The sequence below is a fragment of the Labrus bergylta genome, chromosome 23, assembly GCF_963930695.1.
Source record: "Labrus bergylta chromosome 23, fLabBer1.1, whole genome shotgun sequence".
NCBI classification, from domain to species: domain Eukaryota; kingdom Metazoa; phylum Chordata; class Actinopteri; order Labriformes; family Labridae; genus Labrus; species Labrus bergylta.
Window position 1 is genome coordinate 16,129,131 of NC_089217.1, and position 24,512 is coordinate 16,153,642.

Sequence of the window (24,512 nt, forward strand, 5' to 3'; positions counted from 1 at the left end):
GCTACACGATGCTATAATGAGAATATTTGACTTTAAATCAATGCTATGTGTAGTCCAATGGAATGACAACATCCACAAAAGAGCGGAGAACAATATACTGATGGACAGAAAACATAATGCAACCTTTTAATTACGTGCACCGAGATCGTAGTGGTCACGTGCAGACACTTTATGCACTGTGCGGCAGTCACTGTACAAATGTCATACTCTTCCCATTGGCTCGAGGTGAATTCCCCGGAGAATTTTCTGCGGCGTTCTCACTCGGACTTTCTGCGGAAAATATACTAGGGGTCTGGTCGGAGTAACTCCGGGTAAAGTCTGCGCGAAAAATTTGGCTGCGATTGTTCACATATACCCTAAAGCCCCTCTGGGGAGCCTAATCTCCGGATTTTTTCAAGAGATTTCCGTATGTGTGAAAAGGGTTTTATTAACCCTGCCCCCGAGCTCTGTCAGCTTCCTCAAATGCTGACTGTGAAAAGTTCTTATCTTTTTTCCTAAAAAAAAATCATAGATATTAGGTCTAATATTGTACCAACAACTGCACATATTTATGATTATCCTGTCCGCTCTGAACTGCTCAGCCATTTTCAATTAATTTCTCTTACTGAGCTTATCGATACTGTGTCTCACATGCGTACCACCTCAAGCCCTATTGATATCTTACCCACCTCACTCCTGAAAGAGGTTATTGGTACAATTGGCCCCAGCTTACTTTACATCATTAACTGTTCCCAATCATTTTAAACAAGCAAGCATCCAGCCCTTACTCAAAAAGCCTAACCTTGATCTATCACTTCCAGAGAATTATAGACCCATTTCCAAACTCTCGTTAATATCTAAGGTTCTTGAAAAGGTTGAAAAGGTGTTTTTTTTTTAGCCAGCTCACATCTGTTTTAAACAACAATGAAATCTGTGACAAGTTTCAATCAGGGTTCTTCCAACGACACAGTACCGAAACTGCTCTTATCAGGGCTACAAACGATTTGCTGATGAGTGCTGATAATGGGGAATGTTTGGTTATATTGCTGTTGGACCTAAGCGCAGCATTTGATACTATTGATCATAAAATTCTAGCCAATAGACCTAATCAGTTTGTTGGCATCACCGGAACCGCACTCAGATGGTTTGGGTCATACCTGTCAAATAGAGGATTCTCTGTCTCAATTGATCATTTTGTTTCTTCCTCGGCCCCCATGACGTACGGTCTGCCACAGGACTCAATTCTTGGTCCAGTCTTGTTTTCCCTGCATATGCTCCCATTAGGAAATATTATGAATCACTTTGAGGGGGTCTCCTATCACTGTTATGCTGATAATGTGCAAATGTACCTGTCCTTCAGGTCAGACAATATCAGCCGCTTAAAGAATTTAGTGGAGTGCATGGCCCCCATTGAGAAATGGATGAACTGTCGTTGTCTGCAGCTTAATACAGGGAAGACAAGAGGTAATTTTCTTTGGCCCTGATCATATAGCAAGCAAATTCAAGCCGCTCTTTGGTCCGGTCTAACACCCAATATAAAATCTACAGGTGGAAATGTAGGTGTTACATTTGATTCACATCTTAACTTCATTCTGCACATCAATAATGTCATTAAATCCTGCTACTACCAGCTAAGAAACATTAGTAAATTAATTCAACTCTGTCTTTCCCTGATCTAGAGAATCTTATTCATGCCTTTGTCTTTTCACGTTTGGGCTACTGCAACTCACTTTTCACTTGCCTGAGTCAGTCCTCAATGGCCAGACTCCAACAAGTGCAGAATGCTGCTGCTCAGATTTTAACAAATGCAAACTGCAGGTCCAACATTACCCCAATCCTTTCCTCCCTCCATTTGCTGCCCGTTACTTACAGGGTTGATTTAAAAATTATTTAAAAAAACTTTTAAAACACAACACGGTCCAGCCCCCCCCTTACATTAAAGAACTTTTAACCCCTTATGCTCCGAGCTGAATCTTAGATCATCAAGAGCACCTTTATTAGTCGTTCCTAGATCTAGGCTGGTTACCAAGGGCGACTGGGCATTTGCCATCAGAGCACCGAAGCTCTGGAACTCCTTACCTGTAGAAATTAGGCTGGCAAACTGTTCCTATTTTGAAATCGTTGCTCCAAACACATTTTTATAAGTAGACCTTTTTAACGATTGATTAATAATTAATGTCCTGCTTTAATTAATTTAATAAATTTTTATAACTCACCAATGTTTTATCCTGATTCTTTTGTGAAGCACTTTTCATGTATTTTTTATTTTGTTTGATTGAATACATTCTGTAAAGCACTTTGTAACCTTGTTTAGATAAGTGCTATATAAATAAAGTTATTATTATTATTAAATGCACTATTGGGGGCACATGTGGGACAATATAATGTTAACCATATTCTTGATGATGGGAGGAGGTGGGTGAACGTGGTGAGGCAGGTGGTGGGCCAGAACCATCTCCCAGGCATCCATCAGCTGAACATTAAGTCCTTTGAACACAGCTCTGACCACCTTGTCCTGTTGAATAGCATACCAGTCATTAAAGGTAAATATATAGGGGTTTGTACCTCTGAGGTTTGGAGTCCTGATGACCACCAGCGTGTCTGGAGCCCTGTTTAACAGACGAATCACCGCCCTGCGGATGCCGTAAAGCCTTCTGATGTAGAATTGCATTGGGAAAGGAGTGAGGTGGGCCCAGATGCCAAAAATTACAACTGTGTTGGTGCCACCAACTACATCATCTATTTCATTGGCAATGTAACGCAGCTCACTGGTTGGGATATGGATGAAAATACTAAGAGGAGGACCGTGGAAGCGGAACTTCACCAAGATGTTTTTTGCATTGTCCCATATCATGAAAGGTCCTGATTTCTTCGGATTATTCCGGTTTATCTCTTTAGCATCTGAAAGTATGAAAAAAGGAGCAGATTAAGCTGTGAAATAAATACAATTAAACTGTTGCCTAAAATCACTGTGAATCAACTACCTGGAAGTGAAGCATCAAGGTACTCAAACCACTGCCTGACGGTGGAGTCTCCATACATGTGGACCACCTTTCCTTTCAGACACTGACTGATGGCAGAGGAGTTGTTGAATTGGTGGACTTTGGTGCCACCTAGTGATCGCCACACACCCTGGTAGTAATACCCAGAGAGTCCAGACTTCCCACTGCCCAGACTATCCATGGGTTGCTCTGAGAATTGTTGATCAAAATAAACATTTGGTTATTAAATGATATTATTATTATTATTATTATTATGATATATGGTATTATTTGTCCACAGATCCCCTAAAAAGGCCAAAACAAGGTCTCTGCTTTACTCACTCATTTTACTTTACACTAATGAGGACATTATACATATGTCACAAAAGCATTTGTAGTGGCAACTTTCATAAACAGTTTTTATCACTTAGTAGGAGCCAATCTGTTTCTTAATTCTGAATTATTTACTGTAAATTATATTCTTATTTCTTATGATCTAAATGTTGTGTTTTACTAACAGAGGGTGCCTTGCTCAAGGGCACCTCGGCAGTGCTCAGGACGTGGACTGGCACCTCTCCAGCTACCAGACCAATTTCCGGACTCGGCCCATGCCGGGACTTGAACCGGTGACCCTCTGATTCAAGTCCCTACAGACTGAGCTACTGCCGCCAATTAAATGGATTAAATGGACCATGATTAAAATGGCTTCTACAGAGTTCTTTGATGTTTTTCAAAAGATTAAGTTTATGCTTTACTACAATATAGTGAGTGTATGTCTCGAATGCACATGTTTATTGTGGTTAAGGAAAATGTTACCAAATGCCTTTTATTTGACAATGTTAATTATTTAAAGTAAATTATTTACAGATGTTAAGTGATTTGAGTTTTTTACTAGTACACTGGTACTGAGTTAATGAGATAAGCACTTGCAGCTCTTCCTCAGTTTTGTAGATAGAAGCTGGTTTGTTTTTTATATATTTTTGACTTATATGTATATCTGCTTGAATACAGAGAGTTAGGTTGTATGCATTTTTACCAAACCATTTTTATTTTCAAGGTCACATGGAGATTTTTGAAAGTTGAAAGTAGAAAAGTTGTGCTTTACCTTTCCTTTGAGGCAGCACAGTAACATTGGCCGGTCCTGAAGCCTGAATGAAGACTTGCATGTTGACATTGCTGGGGGAGAAAACTCCCATGATTAAGACTCTCTTAAACACACTTCATTATGTAAATGTCAAATGTGATTTAGTCACCATAAATCAATTTGCTTCCATATTTAGACTCCATAGATACACTTTATAGTTTTGTTGATGAGAGAGACTTTAATTGTTCAGACTAAGTGTTTTGATAGGTATCATCTTACACTGTAAACATCTTAAGATTTCATCTTTGCCTCCTGTAGTTACAAACATGACATTTCCCCCCAGGAGATACATACTTTACACTTTGTTTATAGTCATTACATGTAAAACTAGATGCATCGTTTCTATTGCTGTGCTCCCTCACCTTTTGAAAAGGTTCGCCTCATTAGCTTTGAGTTTTATACGCATTCCTCCATTGATGTGGTTCATCCTGGTATCACAGCTCAGTTTCTTTGGCTTGTAGCAGAACCACAGGTCACCAGTATGGAGGTCAGTGTAGTTGCACTGTGGCTGGTTGGTTTGACGTAGACAAATATTACAGATGGTAGTTTCAGAGATTGAACCTGAGCGAAAGAGGCTCTTTAAGATAGTCCTATCAGGCTGTTCTCTGTTTAGCCTACGGAGGACTGTGATAGCCTCGCTTGAGTGGACAAGCGTCACCTGATAAAACAAAGAACAAGAGTTTAAAGTTCTAGCATACAAGTCATGCCTACTAATTATTAATTGAATAATGAGAAAACAAAGTTGTATTTTTGGTGTCAGCTGACTGAAGTTGTTCATGTATTTTAAATTAAAAGCTTAAGAGACATTGATGCAAATGGTCAACTCCCCACTAGCTGGCCAGTAGAACTTGTTTTCTTCAACATGTATATTTTTGGACCTGTCTCGTCTTAATTGGATAGGACAGCTGACAACAACAGGAAATGTTGGGAGAAGAGAGTTGGGGATGACTTTCAGCAAAGGGCAAAGATCAGATTTGAACCCCATGCCGCAGCAAAGGGGACTATACCCAATGTAAATTGGGTGCACATCATACCCAATAGGCTATTGGAACCCCCATAGAATTTGTTTTCTTACAATTATAGACACTCCACTTGTCTGTGGAGTAAAGCATTTAACAATCCTCACACCATTCTCTGGCCCACAGGAAACATTTTTACATACAGTCATATCAAATGACTAACATTTGCATGAAAATATCTCCAAAAGGATCCAACAACACCAACCTCTTTAGTTCAGTAATTCAACTCAACAAAAAGATTAATTAAAGTGTTCTACTGATGTCTTATTCAAAGGTAGAGTCAGTGGCATTGTTTGTTGCAGCTTGTGAACACAACATCCAAATTGGGCCCCTCCTCCTGGGCTCACTGTCCCCGGAAGCACACACTCACTGCAGGTGAGTAGTGTGTAAGTTTCCTGCTTGTACATAAACTGCAATACCGCATGCTAGCACAAGCTAACCACCGATGTATGACATCTGCATGTCTAAGAGAATGCAGGCCAATTCTGCAACCATGAGTGAGAGCCAACCCTCGTTTTTGAACAAGGTTTATCCGTGTAGCGTTTCGTCTCACCTCACTATGATTATATTTTAAGTTATTGCCGCTACTTCCACATCAATCATATTAGCCGGGGGTTGAATCGCAACCAATAACTGAATTGTATCCACTCCTAAACACACCTGCACACTGACATTGGCAGGGGGAAGCACATCCCAGAAAACCAAAACATTAAAATGCAGGCAAAGGACAGGGTGTCTGGAGACACAGTCACCACTACAGATGTATGGAGGCCCACTCAAGTGATGATTGAGTAGCATTACTTTTGTCTAAAGTCTATATTTTATTTTTCAGGTAAAAGCTACTGTCTTAATAACGTTTAACCACTGTGGTAAATACATTTCTTCAATGTTAAGTTTTCCAGAATAGCAGAAGAAAATAACATTTTGTAAGACTGGTTGTAGACGCTTCACTCATCACTGTGACCTGTACACTAACTCAGATTGGCCATCTTTGAAGGTGCGCAGGCATATACACTAGCTGAAGCTTATTTATAAAGCTCTTCTATGAAGGTAGATATGTTGCAAAATAGGAGAGTTTGTAGAATGTGATGTGAGAGTTTGTAGACTGTGCCACACTGAGCTCGGGAGAAGACCGTTTAGTTTTGCTGCTCCCACTGCATGGAACTTTCTCCAAAATGACTTGAAAATGGCAGAGCTCTTGAAGCCTTTGGCTCGATCTTAAAAGATAAAAAATGCGAGACAATTGGACAGTGCCTGTGTTTCTGAATTGTTCCCTGACAAGATTCTGCACTTTATCTGTAAATCAATTTGCACATTGTTACAGTTTTTTCCAATTGCTAACACATTAAAATGATATGCATAGCACAATTATTTAAACTGACACACAGAGAGCAAAACCTCTTCTCAAGTGTCCAAAAGTCTAAACACATTTTCTGCTTTACACACATTTTGCAATTCAAAATGGCACTTTTTAAATGCACTGACCACGTTTCTCTGCATAAGACACAACAATCTGACATAAAGTCACAAGTTTGCCATTTCAAAACACTGCCATTCAAAATGACACTACATGAGCTAATTGGCCAATATATGTGCCACCTGGCCAAACACCTCAGTGGTTAACTGTTATCACTTCAATCAGGAAGTAAGAACTATGAAAAGACCACAGGTGAGCACCTTTTTTTTTACAACAGTGGAAGACGTTGAAGAGAGAGGAAGAGGGAGGGTGAGAATGAGAGGGGGAGGAAGAGTGAGAGGTAGGGGTAGAGCTGGTAGAGGAGTTCATGGCCAAAGAAGAAAACAACTTTCAAATGAAATCAGAGCAACCTTACTGGATCATGTCATCAACCATGGGCTGACAATGCGAGAGGCTGGACAGAGAGTGCAGCCCAACTTGAGCCGTTTTACTGTACTGGTATATGTAACACTGACTTGTTTTGTGAAAAATAAAAAAATAAATGTTTCAACAGCATGTGTGTGTATCTGCAAATATTTCTGTGCATGTGAACAATCTGAAGAATTTTCTACAATTTGAACTATTTTAGTATTATGGCAAAGCATACTAAAGATGAGAGTGCTTTTCATTATGCCCAACAGTGTGTAGTTGGTTAGACACAAATCTGGTAATATGAATGAAGTGTGTGCCATTTGGTGCAAAAGTTTGATTTTGATAATGCTATATGTAGTTCTGGTTGCAGTGCTTCATTTTGCAGGATATATGAGGTATTTTGCAGTTTGGGTGTGTGGTTTTGTGAACCGTGTTAAGTATTTTGATTAAACCAGCCTAGTTTGCAAAATAGTGTTTCAGCAATTGGAAAAAACGAATTGTTGTTCTCTCTTAACTTATTGTTTGTAAACTGTCTCTTTATCATGTAATGCTTTTTATGACGTGTGCTGCTGCCCTCTTGGCCAGGTCACCCTTGTGAAAGAGATCCTGATCTCAATGGATTATTTATCTGGTTAAATAAAGGTTCAATAAAAATAAAAAAAGCATGTTTCTTTGTGTTGTAAAGTTGGGCATTTTAACAACGGGATCAAAGGTGAATGACTCATTAGAGACCGTCAGAAGAGGCAATTGGAGGAACTGCAATTTTTAAAACTTCCACAATGTCTTTTCTTTTTTTTAACTTTTTATGTTGTTGTTTGTTGGCAAAAGTAAGTCAGGGGGAATGGTTTATATTTCATGAATTAAATGACCTACAGGACATTGCATTAGGTAATTATTTAGTCATCACTTATTGTACATTAACATTTAAGGATATAGCCTTGAACTGTACCTCAACCTGTGCACTTCCTTCCCAGAGTAAAGAGAATACAGCAGAGTAGGAGCCATTAAGGTGATCCACCACTCGTCCAGCCACACCTGCTTCAAGTGCCCTGTTGTGCAATCGGGTTACAATTGCATCTCCTCCAGACTTCTTGGGGTTACCTTGGAAGTCATACATTTTTATCATAACTTCCAGCTGGTCTCCTACATGCCGCTCGTCTCCAACCCCCCCTGGGAGAATGATGAAGGTACTGTGGGCGGCATTACTTGTCTGATTCAATGAAAAAGGAACTGGCAGAGGAGGAGTTTCAGGCCAAGCAATGGACTCCAATATGAGATGTTCCTCCTCAGCTTCTGCAGAAGACAGTGGCTTGAAGGTGCAGAAGTTGTCAGGCACTGGAAGAGCAGTGGGAGGAGCAGTGTGGGGAGCAGTGGGAGGAGCAGTGGGCTGAGTAGAGGTCATGCTCTTGTTGATGATGGCAGAGTTTTCTTTATAATTTAGCTGGAAAGGAGTTGAAAAAGAAGGATGGTGACAAAGATGCATCAAACAAATTTACTAAAATGGAATATTTGTCCAAATAAATTTGTATTATTAATAACTGTTTATTTTTAAAACTTTAATCTGCCGGAAGTCACTTTGGGATTATTCTTAACTTGACCTAAGGACAATAGTCATTTACATTTCTTGATCTTACAGCATGCTCTCCCCTTATGAACATTTCATTTACAAATGTTCTCTTATTTACTCTTTTTAATGATCAAAGTTGTGTTTTAATTTTATTGAATTATATATTGTCTACTTTTCCCTCTCAAAGTTAGGTGTTTCTGTATCTGGCACATTATTAATTTAATGGCGGATTATAGACATTTTATAAGACCAGGCCGATACACTGAGGGCCACTCTATAAAACACTGAAGTAATATCCACTGCAATGATCTCAACATGGGAAAAAAAGTGTTTCGGGACAGAATTGCTCGGGATCTAATATGATGATGTCAGGGGACAAGAAAACAAAGGATCCTTTCTTCTGCCCCTTCATCAACTCCATTTGCCATTGAATGAGTAATTGCACTGCTACATAACTGTCAGTCTAAGTGAGACAACAACTAGCAAGATGTGTGAGTCAAGATGTCACTCTGTTAATTATGTGATTCTGCACATCTTTCTATCAAACCAGGAGTGTAAAGAAAGGTACAATATGTCACATTTTATTACGCTCTTTACACTAAAATGTCTAAATTAATAAAAAATTGACTAAGCTTGTGTTGTAATAACTTTATTTCTATAGTTATGGCCTAAGCCTATATGTTATATATTTGTGACATCTAACAACAATCTAACAATCTACAATATAACAACACCCACTGCCCCCCCATGTAGCCTATCAACCTGCACGAAAATATAAAAGAAACCCCTACAGAAATGTAAAATTAAAGGCGTAGGCCTACCATAAAATGTAAATGAACCAATGCAGGAATAAGATTATAAAATGATACACAATTTATATCAGATTTAAATGAACTCTGTTATACAGCTGCACAGCATAATTTATATGGCAAGGTACAGCAGCTGTCTGAATGGAGATAGTGCAAATTTATAAAGAGTCTGTGCATACGACATTTTACACATAAATCCATCAGAAATCAAGTATATCCTCTGAAAATAACTGAGTCATGTCTGTCTACAAGGAGTGTGACACCCGAGTCCCTCTGTCTGTGATGTTTTCAGAGCCGTATCTACAGCGTGTTTACATGGACGGGACGGCTGGCCGGCTGCTCCCCTCACTCAGTATAAATCTACTGCATATAGCTCTGTTTACATTTGTCAATAATTCAGTTTACTTAGTCCGATCACTGTCCACTTATATCTCTATTCTACTGTATCTATTTTGTATCTTAACTTTAGTATTTAATTTGGTATTTTATATTTTTTGTTCAATTTTTTTAGCCTTCTTTGCACTGTCGTTATGCTCCTGCTCTCGGTGCCTTTGAATTGCCCCCAGGGGAAAAATAAAGTTTCTTGAAATCAATAGAATTGAATTTATCCTGCTTCATGGAATACCCCTCTGGTCCTCACAGTTATGACATTATTACCCTCCTGATGTCACTTGTTGATGAATAGCCAGCCTGTCTCCTCAATACAAACTCTTTCAATCGGCATATATGAAATAACTGTGCTGGAGACTGGGGCGCCCCACTGTCCATATTTTAGTAATTCATTGTAAGAAAGGCTAGAAGCAGAACCCAAGTAATCTCCATGTATAAACTTAAGGACTTGAGTGGACATACGAAATGTAATAATGAAGTAGACAGCTGATATCTGTGTGTTTTTATTTGTAGGGAGCAGATGAACACCTTCATTGTTGCACTTCTGAACAAAATTACATTTAATGAATTTTTTTACATATCACTTTCATTTCAGCATAAATCTTACTTAACAACTATGGTTGTATTTTAAATTCAACTACTTTTTGTATGTATTTTCACGATAATGGGTAAAATATGCATTTTTCAAATCCTAAAACTTTTATTTGTTTATGGAAAGCATCTCGCGACCCCCCTTTCAGTGTCTAAGGAGCCCCCAGGGGGGCCCAATCCCCACTTTAGTACATTGAAAGACACTCAATGACCACCTTTAAAGTGTTACCAATAATCCCAGTTCTCACCTGCAGCAGGTCCATGTTTCTTAGTGTAAAGAACAACACAGTGAGAAGGAGAAGGATGACACAGGACTTCAGAAGTTTCATGTTGACATGGTTACTTATAAAACCTTTTAGCCACATGGTGAGTCCTCTGGTACTGGATTAAAACAACAAAAAGGGGAAACAGACTCTGTGTTAAGTTTATCATATGAATTCTTCTGGAAGTCACTTAACTCAGTCATAAAAACCTCTGAATATTCATAGTGTCATCATGTCTCACTACCAACATCAAACTAATCTAGTCAATTGAGAATGTGATAATTATATGTTACCAAACAGGGAGTTTACAACAAAACAACTTTTTGGTGCTAGAGGTTTGATAGGAACATAATTACAATGTTCATACTGATGGTCAAATTCTCACAATCAGGTGTGCCAAGGTCACATGGTCTTATGAAATGTAGTGAAGTCACTTGAGGACAAAATGTTGACTTAAGGTAGGGTTAGTTTACCTGCAGGCACGCAGTAATGTAGGCACAAAGGAAACATGTACATTTAGCCTAATCAATCAATCAATCAATCAATTTTTATTTCTATAACCTCAACTCATAACAAGTGTTATCTTGACACACTTTACAAAAAGCAGGTAAAAGACCTTAATACCTAACTAAAGATTGTTTTTAAGTAGACATTTTAACTGGTACTATTTTGTTACTTTATACTTTAACACATTTACATTTCAGATTCTAATTCTATTCCATTTATTCCTCATTGTTTTTTCTTTAGTTTCACTTGTTACTTTGTCGATAAAAAAATCAATGATTCTAAAAATCATGATGTATAATTTTAGACAACATTAAATTAAGCTCATCAACTCTGTGTCTCACAGCTTCAGCATATATGATACCATGTCTACAGTAATTTAATTGAAACTGTTCAAATAGCTCATGCTTACCAAATGACAACACTTATTTTTGAGCATTTAAATATATTTTGATGGCACTGTACTACCTCTAAATGGAGGACTATTTTAAACTAGATTTATCAAACTGAACATGTGCTTTTTAACTGATGGGATCATAGATTGATAAAGTATGATATATGACATGGGGTTTTATATCAGAGCTTGAACTCAAACAGTGAAGAGTATTTCCTATCCCTAAAGTATCCAGTAACAAAACAAGTAAATGTGATACAGGGGTTCAATTAAAAACAAAAATCAGAAGCAAGAAGCTTAAAGCATGCAGCATAAAAGAGGCACAGAAAACGTTAAAAAAAATACCTTCAAAGTAGACACTAATGGAAACATGTTGTTTTCTCAGCGTCTATAAAATGAAACACAAGTTTCACCCAAACAAAATAAAGAATATTACAGCTTACCTCAGAAGAGATTAATTTGGAGTGAACACAGTGGTGAAATCTCTGTGATGTGACGGCAATCCAAATTAAAAAAAGTAAACCTTTTACTCAGAAAAAAAGACAACCTGTCATAACAAGAAGCGCCAAAAAAGTGCTAAAGAAGCTTCATAAAGTCATCAAGGTTAGAAGTTCTATTATCAAGACGAATGATGCCCTTCATAAGAATGTTGCCTCCTTACATTTAACAGTGGGTTGCAATAACATAAACGCCAGCTGAACAACTGAACAGATGAAAACCAGTTTGACAGTAACTGAAGTACGGGCCTGAAGCATAAACTCTGCAAAAACAATGCATCTCCATTGAGTGCTGAAATATGTCAAGGTGGCGGAGACACCCATATGGAAAAGAAATAAAAATGTTTTACTAAATGTTTATATCTTTAATCTGAAACTTAATACACGCATGACAGGGATGGGCAATATTTCTTGTTTTCATGATTTCATGGCAGATTTTGTCATCTTTTCTTCATGGTTCCAATTAATTGATATGTAAAAATTGACCTGAGGGCCTCATTGAGGGTTGATGGGGGCCACCAGTTGCCCACCCCTGTGCATGACAGTGAAACCACGTAAAAGATCCAGAATCCAGTTTTGTAATATGAAATGTTTATAACTCTTTGAAAAAACCTTTTTGAATCCTTCTGTGATCATCAACATCAGAAAATGATCTTGTTTCGTAACTTGCATACCTACAACATGTGCTTTATATTTCACAATCTGAAAACTCTGGCCAGAGCACTATTAAATCAGATCATATGTCATTGTTGAATTTTAGTTACAATATATTAATCACATCAGCACTAAACAAACAGTAGCCTTTATTTAAGACTGATTATTACTACTTACAACATACATGATGCTCTATAATCCCTCAGCTACAAACAGACACCTCCTTACACAACATGATGAGAGCAGATAGTGAAAGGTTGAGAATGACATGTTAAGAACATCCTGAACCACAGGAATGTGGTCTCTCCACATGGTTCGTTTGAATGTATTGAAAGGTGAGACTGTTTAGAGCGGTGCTCGTTCATTGTTCAGGTGAAAGTATACGTGTTCTTGTATGAGGGGTTAAAGTTATACTGGGGAGATGACTGTACCACAGTCATTTGAAACAACTGTAATTAAACCTCATCAATTTAAACACTTTGAACACATCCCTATCTGGACTGCACAAAGACTCAGCCACTCTGCTGCTTCTCTTTTTTATACCCAATCATGATTCTCACCTTTTTCCTGTTAACCTTATTAACTGTGAGATGTTCGATCTCACCTGGGCGAGGGTGTATGATGATTGAAAGACCCGAAACACCCGATGACCCCAGGTTACATCACTGATGATGTGTTCAGGAGCATCCACGAGATGTATTCTATCAATAGCTGTTATTGAAAGACTTTCTCAACTCTTTGTCCCCTTGTTGCAACTTTCAAAACTTTTTTTAAACATGCTTTCAGCCTCAAATTTAAAATAGGAGTACATTTTTCAAACATTGGTAGAATTTCTCAGATTCAACATTTGATATGTTGTCTTTGTGCAATTTTTAATCAGATATGGTGTTTCAACCTTTTAAAAAATAATCATCACCTTCTATTTTAATTTTAATTTTACACAGCATCCCAACTTTTAGGAATCAGGGTTGTAATAATTAACAGCATGAATACTCGACTTGAAAGGTTATCTGCATGATTCACAACCTTGCAATGCCATTTGTTCTGCATTATGAACCATTATGAGGCACTATGCACCCAGAAAGTATTTTCTGAAGATCAGACGAACGTTGAAAAAAGTCATCATACTTCCCTGATATCATCAAGTCCCGGTAGTAAAGTAATCCAACAGGATTAAAGCTATGGATAGGATCAAATCTTGAAATCAGGTTGTTTAAAAAAGAAAAGGAAAACATAATCAGATAAAACCAATCCAATCCTGTTTTGTTCACTGGTAAAACCTTCAGTTTTTGTTGTCTAAACTTCTGACTATATGATTTCTTTAATCCAAAAACTCAGGATTATGGTGATACCAGCAGAGTGCTGGATTCAGGCTGGATTACAAGAAAATGTCAACTATGACATTACATATCAAATGTGTTGCAGCTGAGAGGTTCTCTCAACTTGTGTGGATTGTGGCGCCCCCCTGTGGACAAAGTATGCAGTGTGTGGTCCTCTTTAGAGCACTGCTGAACCTTTTAGGCCAAACAATAGAATACTTTGGTTCATCTATAAAAGTCACTGCTGGGATCAGATTGAGCAAATTATGTTTTGTTTTGTTGTGTTTTTTAAACAAGCATGAAAGTGAGTTGGGCTAGTGATCCTAGGTAGGTAAAAGTGAAAAAGAGTGAACTGGACTCCTGGATATGAAAAAAAATTGGACTACCTAATCCAGATCATTCTTATCTGGATTCATTTGAAACAACTGGGCTCAGATAATTCTTAAAGGATAACATCTTGGGGATATGGAGGTAGAGTGAGGCAGATGGTTCAGGAGGTATTTCAAGTATCAAACACAACAAGGCACTTCATATTGACTGTACCAATAATTCTTTAAATGCAGAGTCAAATGTCACATTTTAAGAGTATTTTAATGTCCAACTGAATTTATATTTGACCTTTTAACTGATCAATAATGTAAAAATGTGTGACCCTTTATTATTTTTTTACGTTGATGTTTTTTGTAAGCAGGGGTGTGTTCAGACTTTTTGTGATTGGGTTGGCCCAATTGGTGCAACAACGTATGCAGGGATGGCATCAAGTATGTGTGTATGTCATTTATGCATTTACCCTGTCTGTCTCCAGTACACATTTTCTTTAATTACTACTTACAATATAGTATCATACAGATGTTATTCAATGTGTAATATTTCACGAGACTAACACAAATGAGTTGAAATATCATCTTTTCAGCTTGAATCTTTAAGGACTAAATTTAGCTCCATTAAAATATAGAAAAAGCTCCTCACAGCTTGTTGCCTCACAACCCATCAAGTTGATATTTATACAGGCTTTATATTAAGTTTATTATATGTCCCACCTCTGAAAATTTGATTTAATTTAAAATGTGTTTAATTTAAACTGTTGAAATAGGTTATTCTTCCCAAATGACTACACGTAAGTTTGGGTATTAAAATATGTTTTGATGGCACTACTTCTTTCATATATAAAAATATAAATAGAGGACTATTTTTAACAAGATTTATCAAACTGGTCAGATGTCTGTAACAGATGTAACCATAGTTAAAAAAGTAACCAGTAAGAAACCGAGTAAATGTCATGCAGAAGTACAAAGCAGAAGGAAAAAGGTTAAATAAAAACTTTACAAATACCTACAAAGTAAACTCAAATGCCAACATGTTGTATTCACATCGGCTAAGACATTAGGGTTAGGTAGGGTAGGGTGCGCAGCGTCCTCTAGGGACGCTACGAGGGGCACGGGCACTCGGGGGACAATGGTTATTAAATATGTTTAAAACCTCCTTAAAAACCACACCGCGGTATTTTGATAAAAGCCCTCTAAGACAGTTCAAAGTTTGGATAAAAGGGTGACTGGACCACTGTGGCGGCGCTATTGTTAATTAAAAGCCTCCGGTGTCCAAGGGCCTCTGATAAAACCATCTGAGGAGCATCCAGACGACGGCCACTGCTAAATAATATATTAATAACACTTAAAGGAAATAAAAGTAATAAATAAATAAAGGAAAGATCTTAAAAGTGCCCTGAAATGAAGGAGTTAAAGCCGTCTTAAAGGTCTGCATATATAAAGTGCATTAAACAATGAAAGATAAGTCAATAAAACACACACAAACCCATCAAAGTAAAAATATATATGCCCTCGCTTGTTTTAAAACAGCTAAAACCCAACATACAAATCAGAAAAGTAAGATCTTCTTTTTTTTTTTTTTTTAAAGGAATTATATAAATAAATATATAATTATGTAAAAAAGTGCAATGCACCGTCACTGGACAACTCCAATGCTTTATTAAAGGAGCTTAATAAAATTTTGGTTTAAGAGGAGGACTCCCCCCCGACGGGATCCCAAGTTAAAATAAAGTAGGAATAAGAAATTTAAGAGAAGGGCCACTCCTCCCTGCATGGATTTAAAAAGTGCTATGGCACAGAAGTGTGCCGTTAAAAGTGCTTTAAAAAGTGCTTTAAAACCTCATCTAAAATCATAAGTTAGTGTTTATATACAATGTTAGTGAAAACCTCTAAAATTAAAACATAAATACACATAAAATCCATAAAGTCCAATACAGGGGGAGAGCCGGTGAAAAAAAGGATTTAAAAATATAAATGAAAGGGGAGAGAATAAAAGGGTTTCCCGCCAGCAGAGGGAGCCCCCCTGATAAAAGCCTATAAAAGAGAGGCCCCGGGAGACCAGAAGGTCAGCATTTCTAGATACTAAAATCTTTATTAAAAAGAAGGAAGCGGATCCACCCTAGTATTTTTCATTTAGACCAGTTGGGTCTATAGTTTTAAGAGGGTGGATCCACTTCCTCTCCGCTGCTTGTCTCTGGACAGTGGTCCAGTCCATGTTGCTCTCCAGGCCCATGCTCTCAACATTGTGTTGGCCGTGGAGTTTAAAATGTTCATACAAGACACTGGTGTCATTCCCGCTGTTCATTTTATAATAGTGCTGTTTGATTCTTGCTGTAATGTCGTTCTTCGTCTCCCCCACATAGAGTCTGTGGCAGGCCTTGCATCGGATGGCATAAACTGCATTAATTGTACTAGGTTTCAAGGCCTGCCACGGGTTTGTGCCGATTCTGGCGTAGGGGTTAAAAACGTGGGGGAGACGGATAAAACCAATGTCCAAGCCTCGAGACACTTCCCCATTCTGGTCCACTCTATTGATCAGCCGACAGTTGCCCAGCACACAGCCCTTCCTCGCCCCCTCAAAGTTGTCTTTGAGAGTTGTTAAAACCCTTTTTAAGCTTTCTGAGTAGGTCGTAACCATTGGCACCCATTGGCTCTACTGAAGATGTTTGAATGTTGTGTTTAAGTTTTATTTCAGGGTGGTGTGAGTTAAGGGTGTCCAGAAAAGTCAAAAAGTCCTGTCGTGTACCATCCCATAGGCCGAAGATGTCGTCCAGGTACCGGAAATACAGGAGGGGTTTGATGGGGAGTTTGGTGAAGGCCGTTTCCTCCCAGTGGGCCAGGTAAATGTCAACAAATGCTGGTGCATATTTCTGGCCCATCGCACAGCCGCACAGCTGGAGATAGTGCTGATTGTTAAACATAAAATCGTTGCGGGTGAGGGTGATCTGTAATAACTGTAGGAGGTGGCTGTCTGGTCTGGATGGGTCTGGGTGTTTATTAAATATGTGTTGTATTGCAGCTAATCCGAGTGGTGTTTCTATATTGGTGTAAAGTGAATCTATGTCAATAGAGAAAAGGAAGGTGTGACCGGGTACGTGCAGGTGTTTGATTTTATTAACAAAGTGATAGGTGACGTGTCCTTAATGTAACTGGGGTGAAGTTTGGTGAGTGGGTTGATGAAATGGTCTATGTATTCTGTTATGATGTATGTTTCCAGGTTGCAGTCACTAACAATGGGGCGGCCGACCGGAATCACCGAGGAGACCGTCCAGGTCTCAGGAGGCTTGTGGATCTTGGGGAGCAGATAGAACAGGCGGGGCCTGGACTCACTGGGACCGTCCAAATATTGTTTTTGTTTGAAATTTATGAATTTTTGTCTGTAGAGTGTTTCTGTAATCTTTCTAACTAGTGTCTGTGTCTCTAATTGTAGTGGGTGTGTCAGTGTTTTATAATATGTGCCTTTATTTAACTGTCTGTGTGCTTCTAAAATGTAATTGTCCCTATCCTGAATAACTATTTGGCCCCCCTTATCTGCTGGCTTAATGACTATGTGTTTGTGATTACCCAATGTTCTGATGATGCGTTTATGTTCCTCACTAATGTTGTGCGTTCTGTGTGGCAGGGGGCGCCAATGTGTGAGTGCGAGGTTGTTTTTATGGATGAGTTGAGAAATGGCAGGTGAAAGTGTGTCTATGTTTGGTGACCAGTGAACGGCACAGGCTCCCGCCTCTGCTCCCCCCGGAAATTGTCTTTGAGCTTCAACCTCCTGTGGAAGATGTGTAGGTCCCCTCTGAGCTCGGGTGGGTGGGTTGGGTGTGGGGATGAAGGTGAGACCTTTTTCTAATATCTCCAGCTGTACGGCTGTGAGGGAGAAAACGGCACAGAGGTTGGTAATGTTGGACTGGTGGGGAGTTGTGGTATGACAGTTTTCCCCAGTTACAAGTTTAATTGCTGTTTCCAGTACCTGAACAACATCCCGGCCGTGTCTGAAGTCCAATGTATGTCGTCCTTGCCTGTCTGAAAGAGTAGAGGGTTGATTTCCGGTATGAAGTTGTATTTGGATGCTATTGTGTCATGAAGTCTTTTTTTAGTAATGTCTGTTTGTGTTTGTCCAGTCTGGTTGAAAAGTTTATGATGGGGATGTAAATGGTGGCATTGGGGAAGGTGGTCTGACTGGTCCTCCACATGGTCTGTAGTTGTTTGAGTGTTGTAGTAGGGTCATGTTCTGATAAGCAGTTATTGAGTCCGGCTGAGAGTATTAGCTGTGTGGTGTTGTGGCATGGAGTGAGTTTCTTAAGGATGCTGGCTATGTGATGGAAGTTTGCTCCGGGAAAACTGTCGACCTGTATGTGTGGGTCTGTGAAAGGACGGATCCGGGAGAGGTTGGAGTCACCTGTAATGAGTGTCTTCTTCCGGACCTCCAACGACCAGTCCTGTATTTTCCTGTGAGTGCGTGGGTGTGTGTGTGGTTCCGGCCTACTTGGGGAGCCATGTGCTGCCACGGAGGCCCTTGTGGCATAAGAGGTGGATATCTCAGATGTTGGGGTTGTTTTCAGCTTTGCTTTTGTTACTCCCTTCATCATCATTGATTTGTTATCCACCTCTGGGTTACTGTTTCTCACACAGGGCTACGTGGCAAGCAGCTGTGGCCGTGGCTCCCTCTGCTGGTTATGTGGTGTGTCTGTAAGTGGAGAGGATGAAATGGTGTTACTGCAGGGTAGAACAATGTTACTGTAAGGCGGTGTCTGTTCAGTGCGGTTATTGACGTATGTGTATGAAGGGGGTGAAGAGGGAGGGGAGGAGGGGGCGACAGGGGGGAAGGCAGAGGACCCAGCCCACGTGACCCCCAGACGGTTGAGTGCACTCTGTGGGAGTGGGTGGATTTCAACCTTCACTCGCTGTCCGGGGCTGTGTTTTGGCAATGGGGGATGAGTCACCCCGCCGGGCCCCAATGCCGCCGCCGCCCCCCCAATGTACAGAGACTTGAGGAAGTGGTGGGGGGAGGAGAGGAGGGGGGTGAGCTAGATTTACGGGATGAGGAGGGTGTGGTATAGTGGAGAGAGAGGGGGAGGAGGAGGGAACAGGGGTAAGGTTAGGTTTAGGAGAGGGGGAGTGAACAGGGTTAAGGTTAGGTTTAGGAGATAGGGAGTGAACAGGGTTAAGGTTAGGTTTAGGAGAGGAGGAGGGAACAGGGGTAAGGTTAGGTTTGGGGGGGGGGTAAGGTAGTAGGGAGGACAGAGGAGGAGAACGGAGGGAAGGTAGGAGTAGGTAAGAGAGGAGGGCGAGGGAGGTTACGGTGGGTGGTGGATGGACCTGCTGGTTGGGGGAGTGGGGGAAAGTCCAGAGGGGAGAGTTGAGGCACAGGAGGGCCCTCCTCACTCCGGGGCCCCCTGGTTAGGAGGTCCCTAAGAGTGGAGACAGAGGAGGACGTGAATTTCCTCCTATACTTCACCCTCCCCCACTCGATGGCCCTGTCCAAGACCTCCTGGTTGTAAGGGGGCACGGTCTCCAGCTCCACAGCAATGACTTGGTCATAGTGTTCTCTGAGAATAGACATGTTGTTATGCATCCAGTTAGCTGTGTTTGATTTAACCTTTTCAAATGTTATGGTGTTGGGTGAGGAGGGTTTGATAAAGGAGGTGAGACGGTTCACCTTCCTCATCATCCCCTGTGGGAATGAACCTGTAGTAAATGTATTATTGAGTATATCCGAGTGGTGAATGGCTTGAAGGAGTCTGAAGTATTGTTTAGTTTGTGCGTGGAGTTCCGGTGTGAGCTGTGTGTGTGTGTTGAGTGTGGACGGGGACCCGGGGGGGGCAGAGGAGCAGTGTTTAGTGCTCCCCCTCCTCCCCCGGCCAGGAGGAGCAGCCAGTGGTGTAAAGTGGTTGGTGAGAGTTATGGGCATATCGCTGCGGAGCTGGAGAAGGGAAATCCCAGCTGATTGACGCCCCACATAGAGTGTGTGAAAAATCTGTAGCACCCCCCGCGGACACAGGAGGAAGCACCAGAAATAAAAGAAATGAAAATAAAAACAATCTAAAAACAAGAGCTAAAAACCAGGAGCTAAAATGGAGGACGAACAGGTGTGTTTTAAAACTGGATTAAAATGTGGAGGAAATGTAAAAAGAGATAAAGGCAGTAGAAGAAGTTAAAGGAGGAGAGTAAAGGAAGAGCTGTGACTAAAAATGACAAAGAGGGAGTAGGATTATTAATAAAACTAGTCTTTAAAATTCACTGGTCGGGGACCTGGTGGAGGCCTACCGAAAGGTTTTCCCGACAGGGGAAGAGGGGGGACTGAGGGAGTCCCCCTCGCGTCGCTCCCCAGTTTTCACATAAGATCCATAAAACCAGTAAAAGCAGATAAAAGCAGGATAAAATGCGATGTTTGGTCCTTGGAGCTCCGGGCAGACGGTGGTGACTTGCTGTCTTCAGTGTGCACACTTACACGCTGTCACTCACCGTATTCTGGTGGGTTTTGCTGCCGGTCTCCTTCGTTGATGTTTATCCACTTTAAAATCCATTGTGGGAGCTGTTAAAAACCACGCTGTGAGATAAAACGGCTCTAAAAACAATCCGTAGTCCTTTTAAAAAAAAACTATTTAAAAGGTTGTCATAAAACAATAAAAGAAAGTTAAAAGTGTTATAAAAAGAGTTCCTCAACGTTTCGCCCAATGGCTTCTTCTGGAGGGTATGTTTGGCTGTAAATTAAGTTAGGGTTAGAATCCTAACTTAAATTACAGCCAAACACTATAAAGAATATGATGAGCAATACTGCAGCAGAGAGTGAGTGAACATGTGCATGCATTCACTTAACACTTCAGGTCCCCCTTCATAAGTTATGGAGCATTCAGTTTGAACTTGGAAGTAGTGTTGGGCGATATATTGTGAAGCTCGATTCGATCGATATTTAATTAATGCTTGATATGGATGAGGGAACATTGTTTTTTTTAAACTACTTTTAAACTACTACAAAGTTTTCTTGTGATATGTCGTTGCTCCGTGAGATTTCCGCGACAGCGCTTGTTGCGCCACTCCTGCCGCTGAGTAGCCTAGCTCTTGTAAGCGACCAACACGGAGGAGAAAGAGAAAGATGCGAGCAAGGCCGAATTACTTCCAAAACAAGGGCTCATAACGCAGGGCTCGACCAAGGGGCAACCTCCGGTCTCGAAAAATGAAGCCTATGCGGAAGTACAAAAAACTGCAGTTCCTCGAGGTTCCGCTTGAGGCTGGCTGCAGAAGTGTCGGAAGTGCCATAAGCCCACAGCCAAAAAAGCCCGTTTTTACCACAGGAATCAACATGTTTACAGCCTGGTTCAAAAAACGAGATATATCTGATAAGTTGACGGCCCCTTCTCCTCACACTGTGGGGGGGGTGAATTTTTTTTATAACTCATCGGATTTTATTCTATTAAGGAAAACGACTATGCCCATATTTGGTTGTGTCAGATTTGATTGACAGCTCTGCACGGTCAGCAGGTCAGGAGGCTAACAGCTTGATCCGTCTGATTTCTCCTCTTTCTTACTTCGTTTGGAGAGTTTGTTTAACACATATCTGACAACATACATGGCTTGCTGTGCGGTTAACAGACCATCCAACAAGTTGATGCTTCAGTTTTCTTCGGTAAGTGATATAGTAGTGTTATATTTACTGCTTACTCATGTGTTTATATTTACGGACCTAGCTTGTTTAGCATTAGCTTGTAAACCAGTCGACTAACTGTGTAGCTCATTATTTACAATGGTTTAGAAATGTTTGTTGTTAAGATGTTGAAAATGAGTTTGTGTGATGTTAGAAGCTAACGGTTCACCTCAGTTGTTATCTGACGTTATGATGAATGTTATACTCCACGTAAATGTGGACATTAAAAAACAAACTTTGTGTAGTAATTATCCGTCAGTAACATAAACTCACCTGAACCTAATGTGCTGTGTAGGTTATAGAGGATGACATTAAAGTTACATGGTTGATGTAGTGTCTTAAGATTTGAGCAAACTATTAACAAATAAAAAAAAATGCACTTTGTAAGAGCATCTGTAACCATTAAGAACTATATTAATAACCATATTAATTTTCACTGAACTCATACACAGAATATAGCAGTAGAAATATCAATAACATATGAAATATGTATGAAAATAAGATTTAAAGCACATAGATATAAAGTATAAGAAATAGTTTGAAGAATACAGCCATGTACTGAGCTCATGTTAATAATAAATGAGTTACTGTATGTTCTGTACTAAAGCACAGAGACTGTTAATGATTTAAATAATTCAGGTTATATTTGTTTCATGTTAAGATGAAGTACTATCCACAATAAACTGCTTAATTTTTCCTCCAAAATCTGAGACAATTTGATGTGGAATATCATTGTGTGAGTGAGAGAGCTGAAAATAGCATGATTACAATAAGGTTTATCTTCTTAACTTTGAATAGATGTTGATTACCTGAATACTGTACCTTTGTTGTCTGGGTAGTACACTGTTGAATTTATAAATGTACTCTTACACACAGATGAATACAGAAAAATAGATGAGAACAAACAAAATGATTTAATGAATAACTGATATTTTCTCTCTTTCTTTGCCATCCTGAAGACCTCTCACTAAAAGTCCATGTTCTCCTGGATCCATGTCACATGCTCGAGCTTCTTCTGAATGATTTTTCAACAGTCGAAGTTCTGGTGAGAGAAGATGGCCAGCAGATAAGACGGCAGTACATGAAGGAGCTCCACAGGCTTCAGGAGGAGGAGGAGGGTTTGCACTTTGGAAGACTGTATTCATGCTGTTCAAATAAAAAAAGATCTCCTCCAAACAACTTGCAATCAAACCATTTTCTTCCCATTTTAAAACCCTTTGTCCAGTTTAGATGGGAGAAGTTGATATTATGTGATATTGATCAGGGAAGACTACATTTCTAAATCATTTTTAACTGTGTTTTTATTCACAAGTTATTGATCTTATTTACTCTCCATGTATCTTGATTTAAGAATGGGGCTGTGTTTAAGGGCATATTTTTGCAATGACTCTGTTCCATCCCACTTTCAGAAATGAACTACATCAGTATTTGGTAAAAGAAAATGTCGAAACAATAAGAAGTTGTGTAAAAGTAGACTTCCTTCCCTAAGCTATTGAGTTTAGCATTAATGCACATTTTAGTCTTGTTATTTCAAATCTGAAATGTATACTCATAAGTAGACATAAAGGAGTGCATTTATATAGAAATATTTATTTAATCTGAAAAACAACATAAAAAAAAATCTGTTTTTACAGCAGAGATGAACATGTTTACAGCTTGGTACAAAACAAACAAATAGGTGTGATTAGCTCATGTCTCGATGGACACACACTCTACGGGGGGTGAATGTTTTGATGACTCATCAGTTTTGATTTGATGAAGGATAAGAGTTATTCACAATAAGGCGTGTAGCTGACCAGCTTGACAGGCGGGCGCAGTGTAACGGTTTGTCAAGAGGCTTAAAACCCGCCTCAGCTCTCAGCCTGTGGGTGACATCACTCAGGCCATCCTGGGGAGACCTCCCTCACAGCGAGTTGTTGAAGAGAAGCAACTGAAGTCCACCCCAGAAGAACCAACACATACAGATGTTGTTGAAGCTCAGGTTTCTTCCTCTGTCTCTGCAGCTCTCTGGGAACCTCGACGGACCAGTCACCAATAATCCACACTGTGTCTATAGGAGAAAAACAAAGGTGTTCAATTAATGCCTCAGACAAAATGTACAGTTAACTACATGTGACAGCTCAGGCTGTTTTTTTGTTATGAGCCACATCTGCAGGAATAATATTGAACAAAGTAGCTGCAACTCATCATAATAGATGCCAGTCTTAAACACTATTTTTTCTAATAAAGTTTTTGGTGTGAAGCTGACACTGTCCACAGACTCCATGACTTCACGGGGTTCAATAGAAAACAAATGTCTTGTAATAAATACTAAATAATTATTTTTCAATTGTCATGTTCACCTCATCGCTGTTGACATCAGTAAATATAAAACACAGACATTCCTCTTTTTGTCAGAACAGTAACATGAACTGTATGCTTTGTAATATTGATTTCTTCTGGATGTCTCATATTTATTTACAGTTTATGGATAAAACTTTGTTCATGTATTGCTCTGCTAACACTGACAAAGTCTAACTGCTCTGACAAATAACTAATAACCATGATTGTATATTTAAAAAAGTGTAGTTTTAAGACTTTAATTAAATATTTGGGTTGAATATAATTA

At 39.6% G+C, this 24,512-nt stretch overlaps 2 protein-coding genes across 3 annotated transcripts in view; one reads left to right on the plus strand and one right to left on the minus strand.

The window, feature by feature from the left end:
• The window catches only part of il15ra (interleukin 15 receptor subunit alpha), a 117,001-nt gene extending 92,850 nt beyond the window's left edge, over window positions 1-24,151 (plus strand). For both annotated transcript variants that reach the window (XM_065951192.1, XM_065951198.1), the window contains exon 9: window positions 22,864-24,151. The gene's annotated coding sequence lies outside the window, so the exon portion shown is untranslated. The remainder of the gene's footprint in view (window positions 1-22,863) is intronic.
• On the minus strand, window positions 1,611-3,162 carry LOC109975272 (NXPE family member 3-like). The gene is made up of 2 exons (XM_065951628.1): window positions 2,964-3,162; window positions 1,611-2,895 (listed from the first exon to the last, which is right to left on the minus strand). The coding sequence occupies exons 1-2, from the start codon at window positions 3,160-3,162 to the stop codon at window positions 2,336-2,338; spliced, it is 759 nt and encodes a 252-aa protein (XP_065807700.1). The 3' UTR covers window positions 1,611-2,335.
• Window positions 24,152-24,512: the final 361 nt, after the last annotated feature.

Excerpts from the sequence above, each read along its gene's own strand:
- LOC109975272 (XM_065951628.1), bottom strand. The coding sequence starts at position 3,162 with ATGGATAGTCTGGGCAGTGGGAAGTCTGGACTCTCTGGGTATTACTAC. Across the intron at positions 2,896-2,963 it reads CCTTGATGCTTCACTTCCAG|TTTTCATACTTTCAGATGCT; the intron begins GTAGTTGATTCA and ends AATCTGCTCCTT.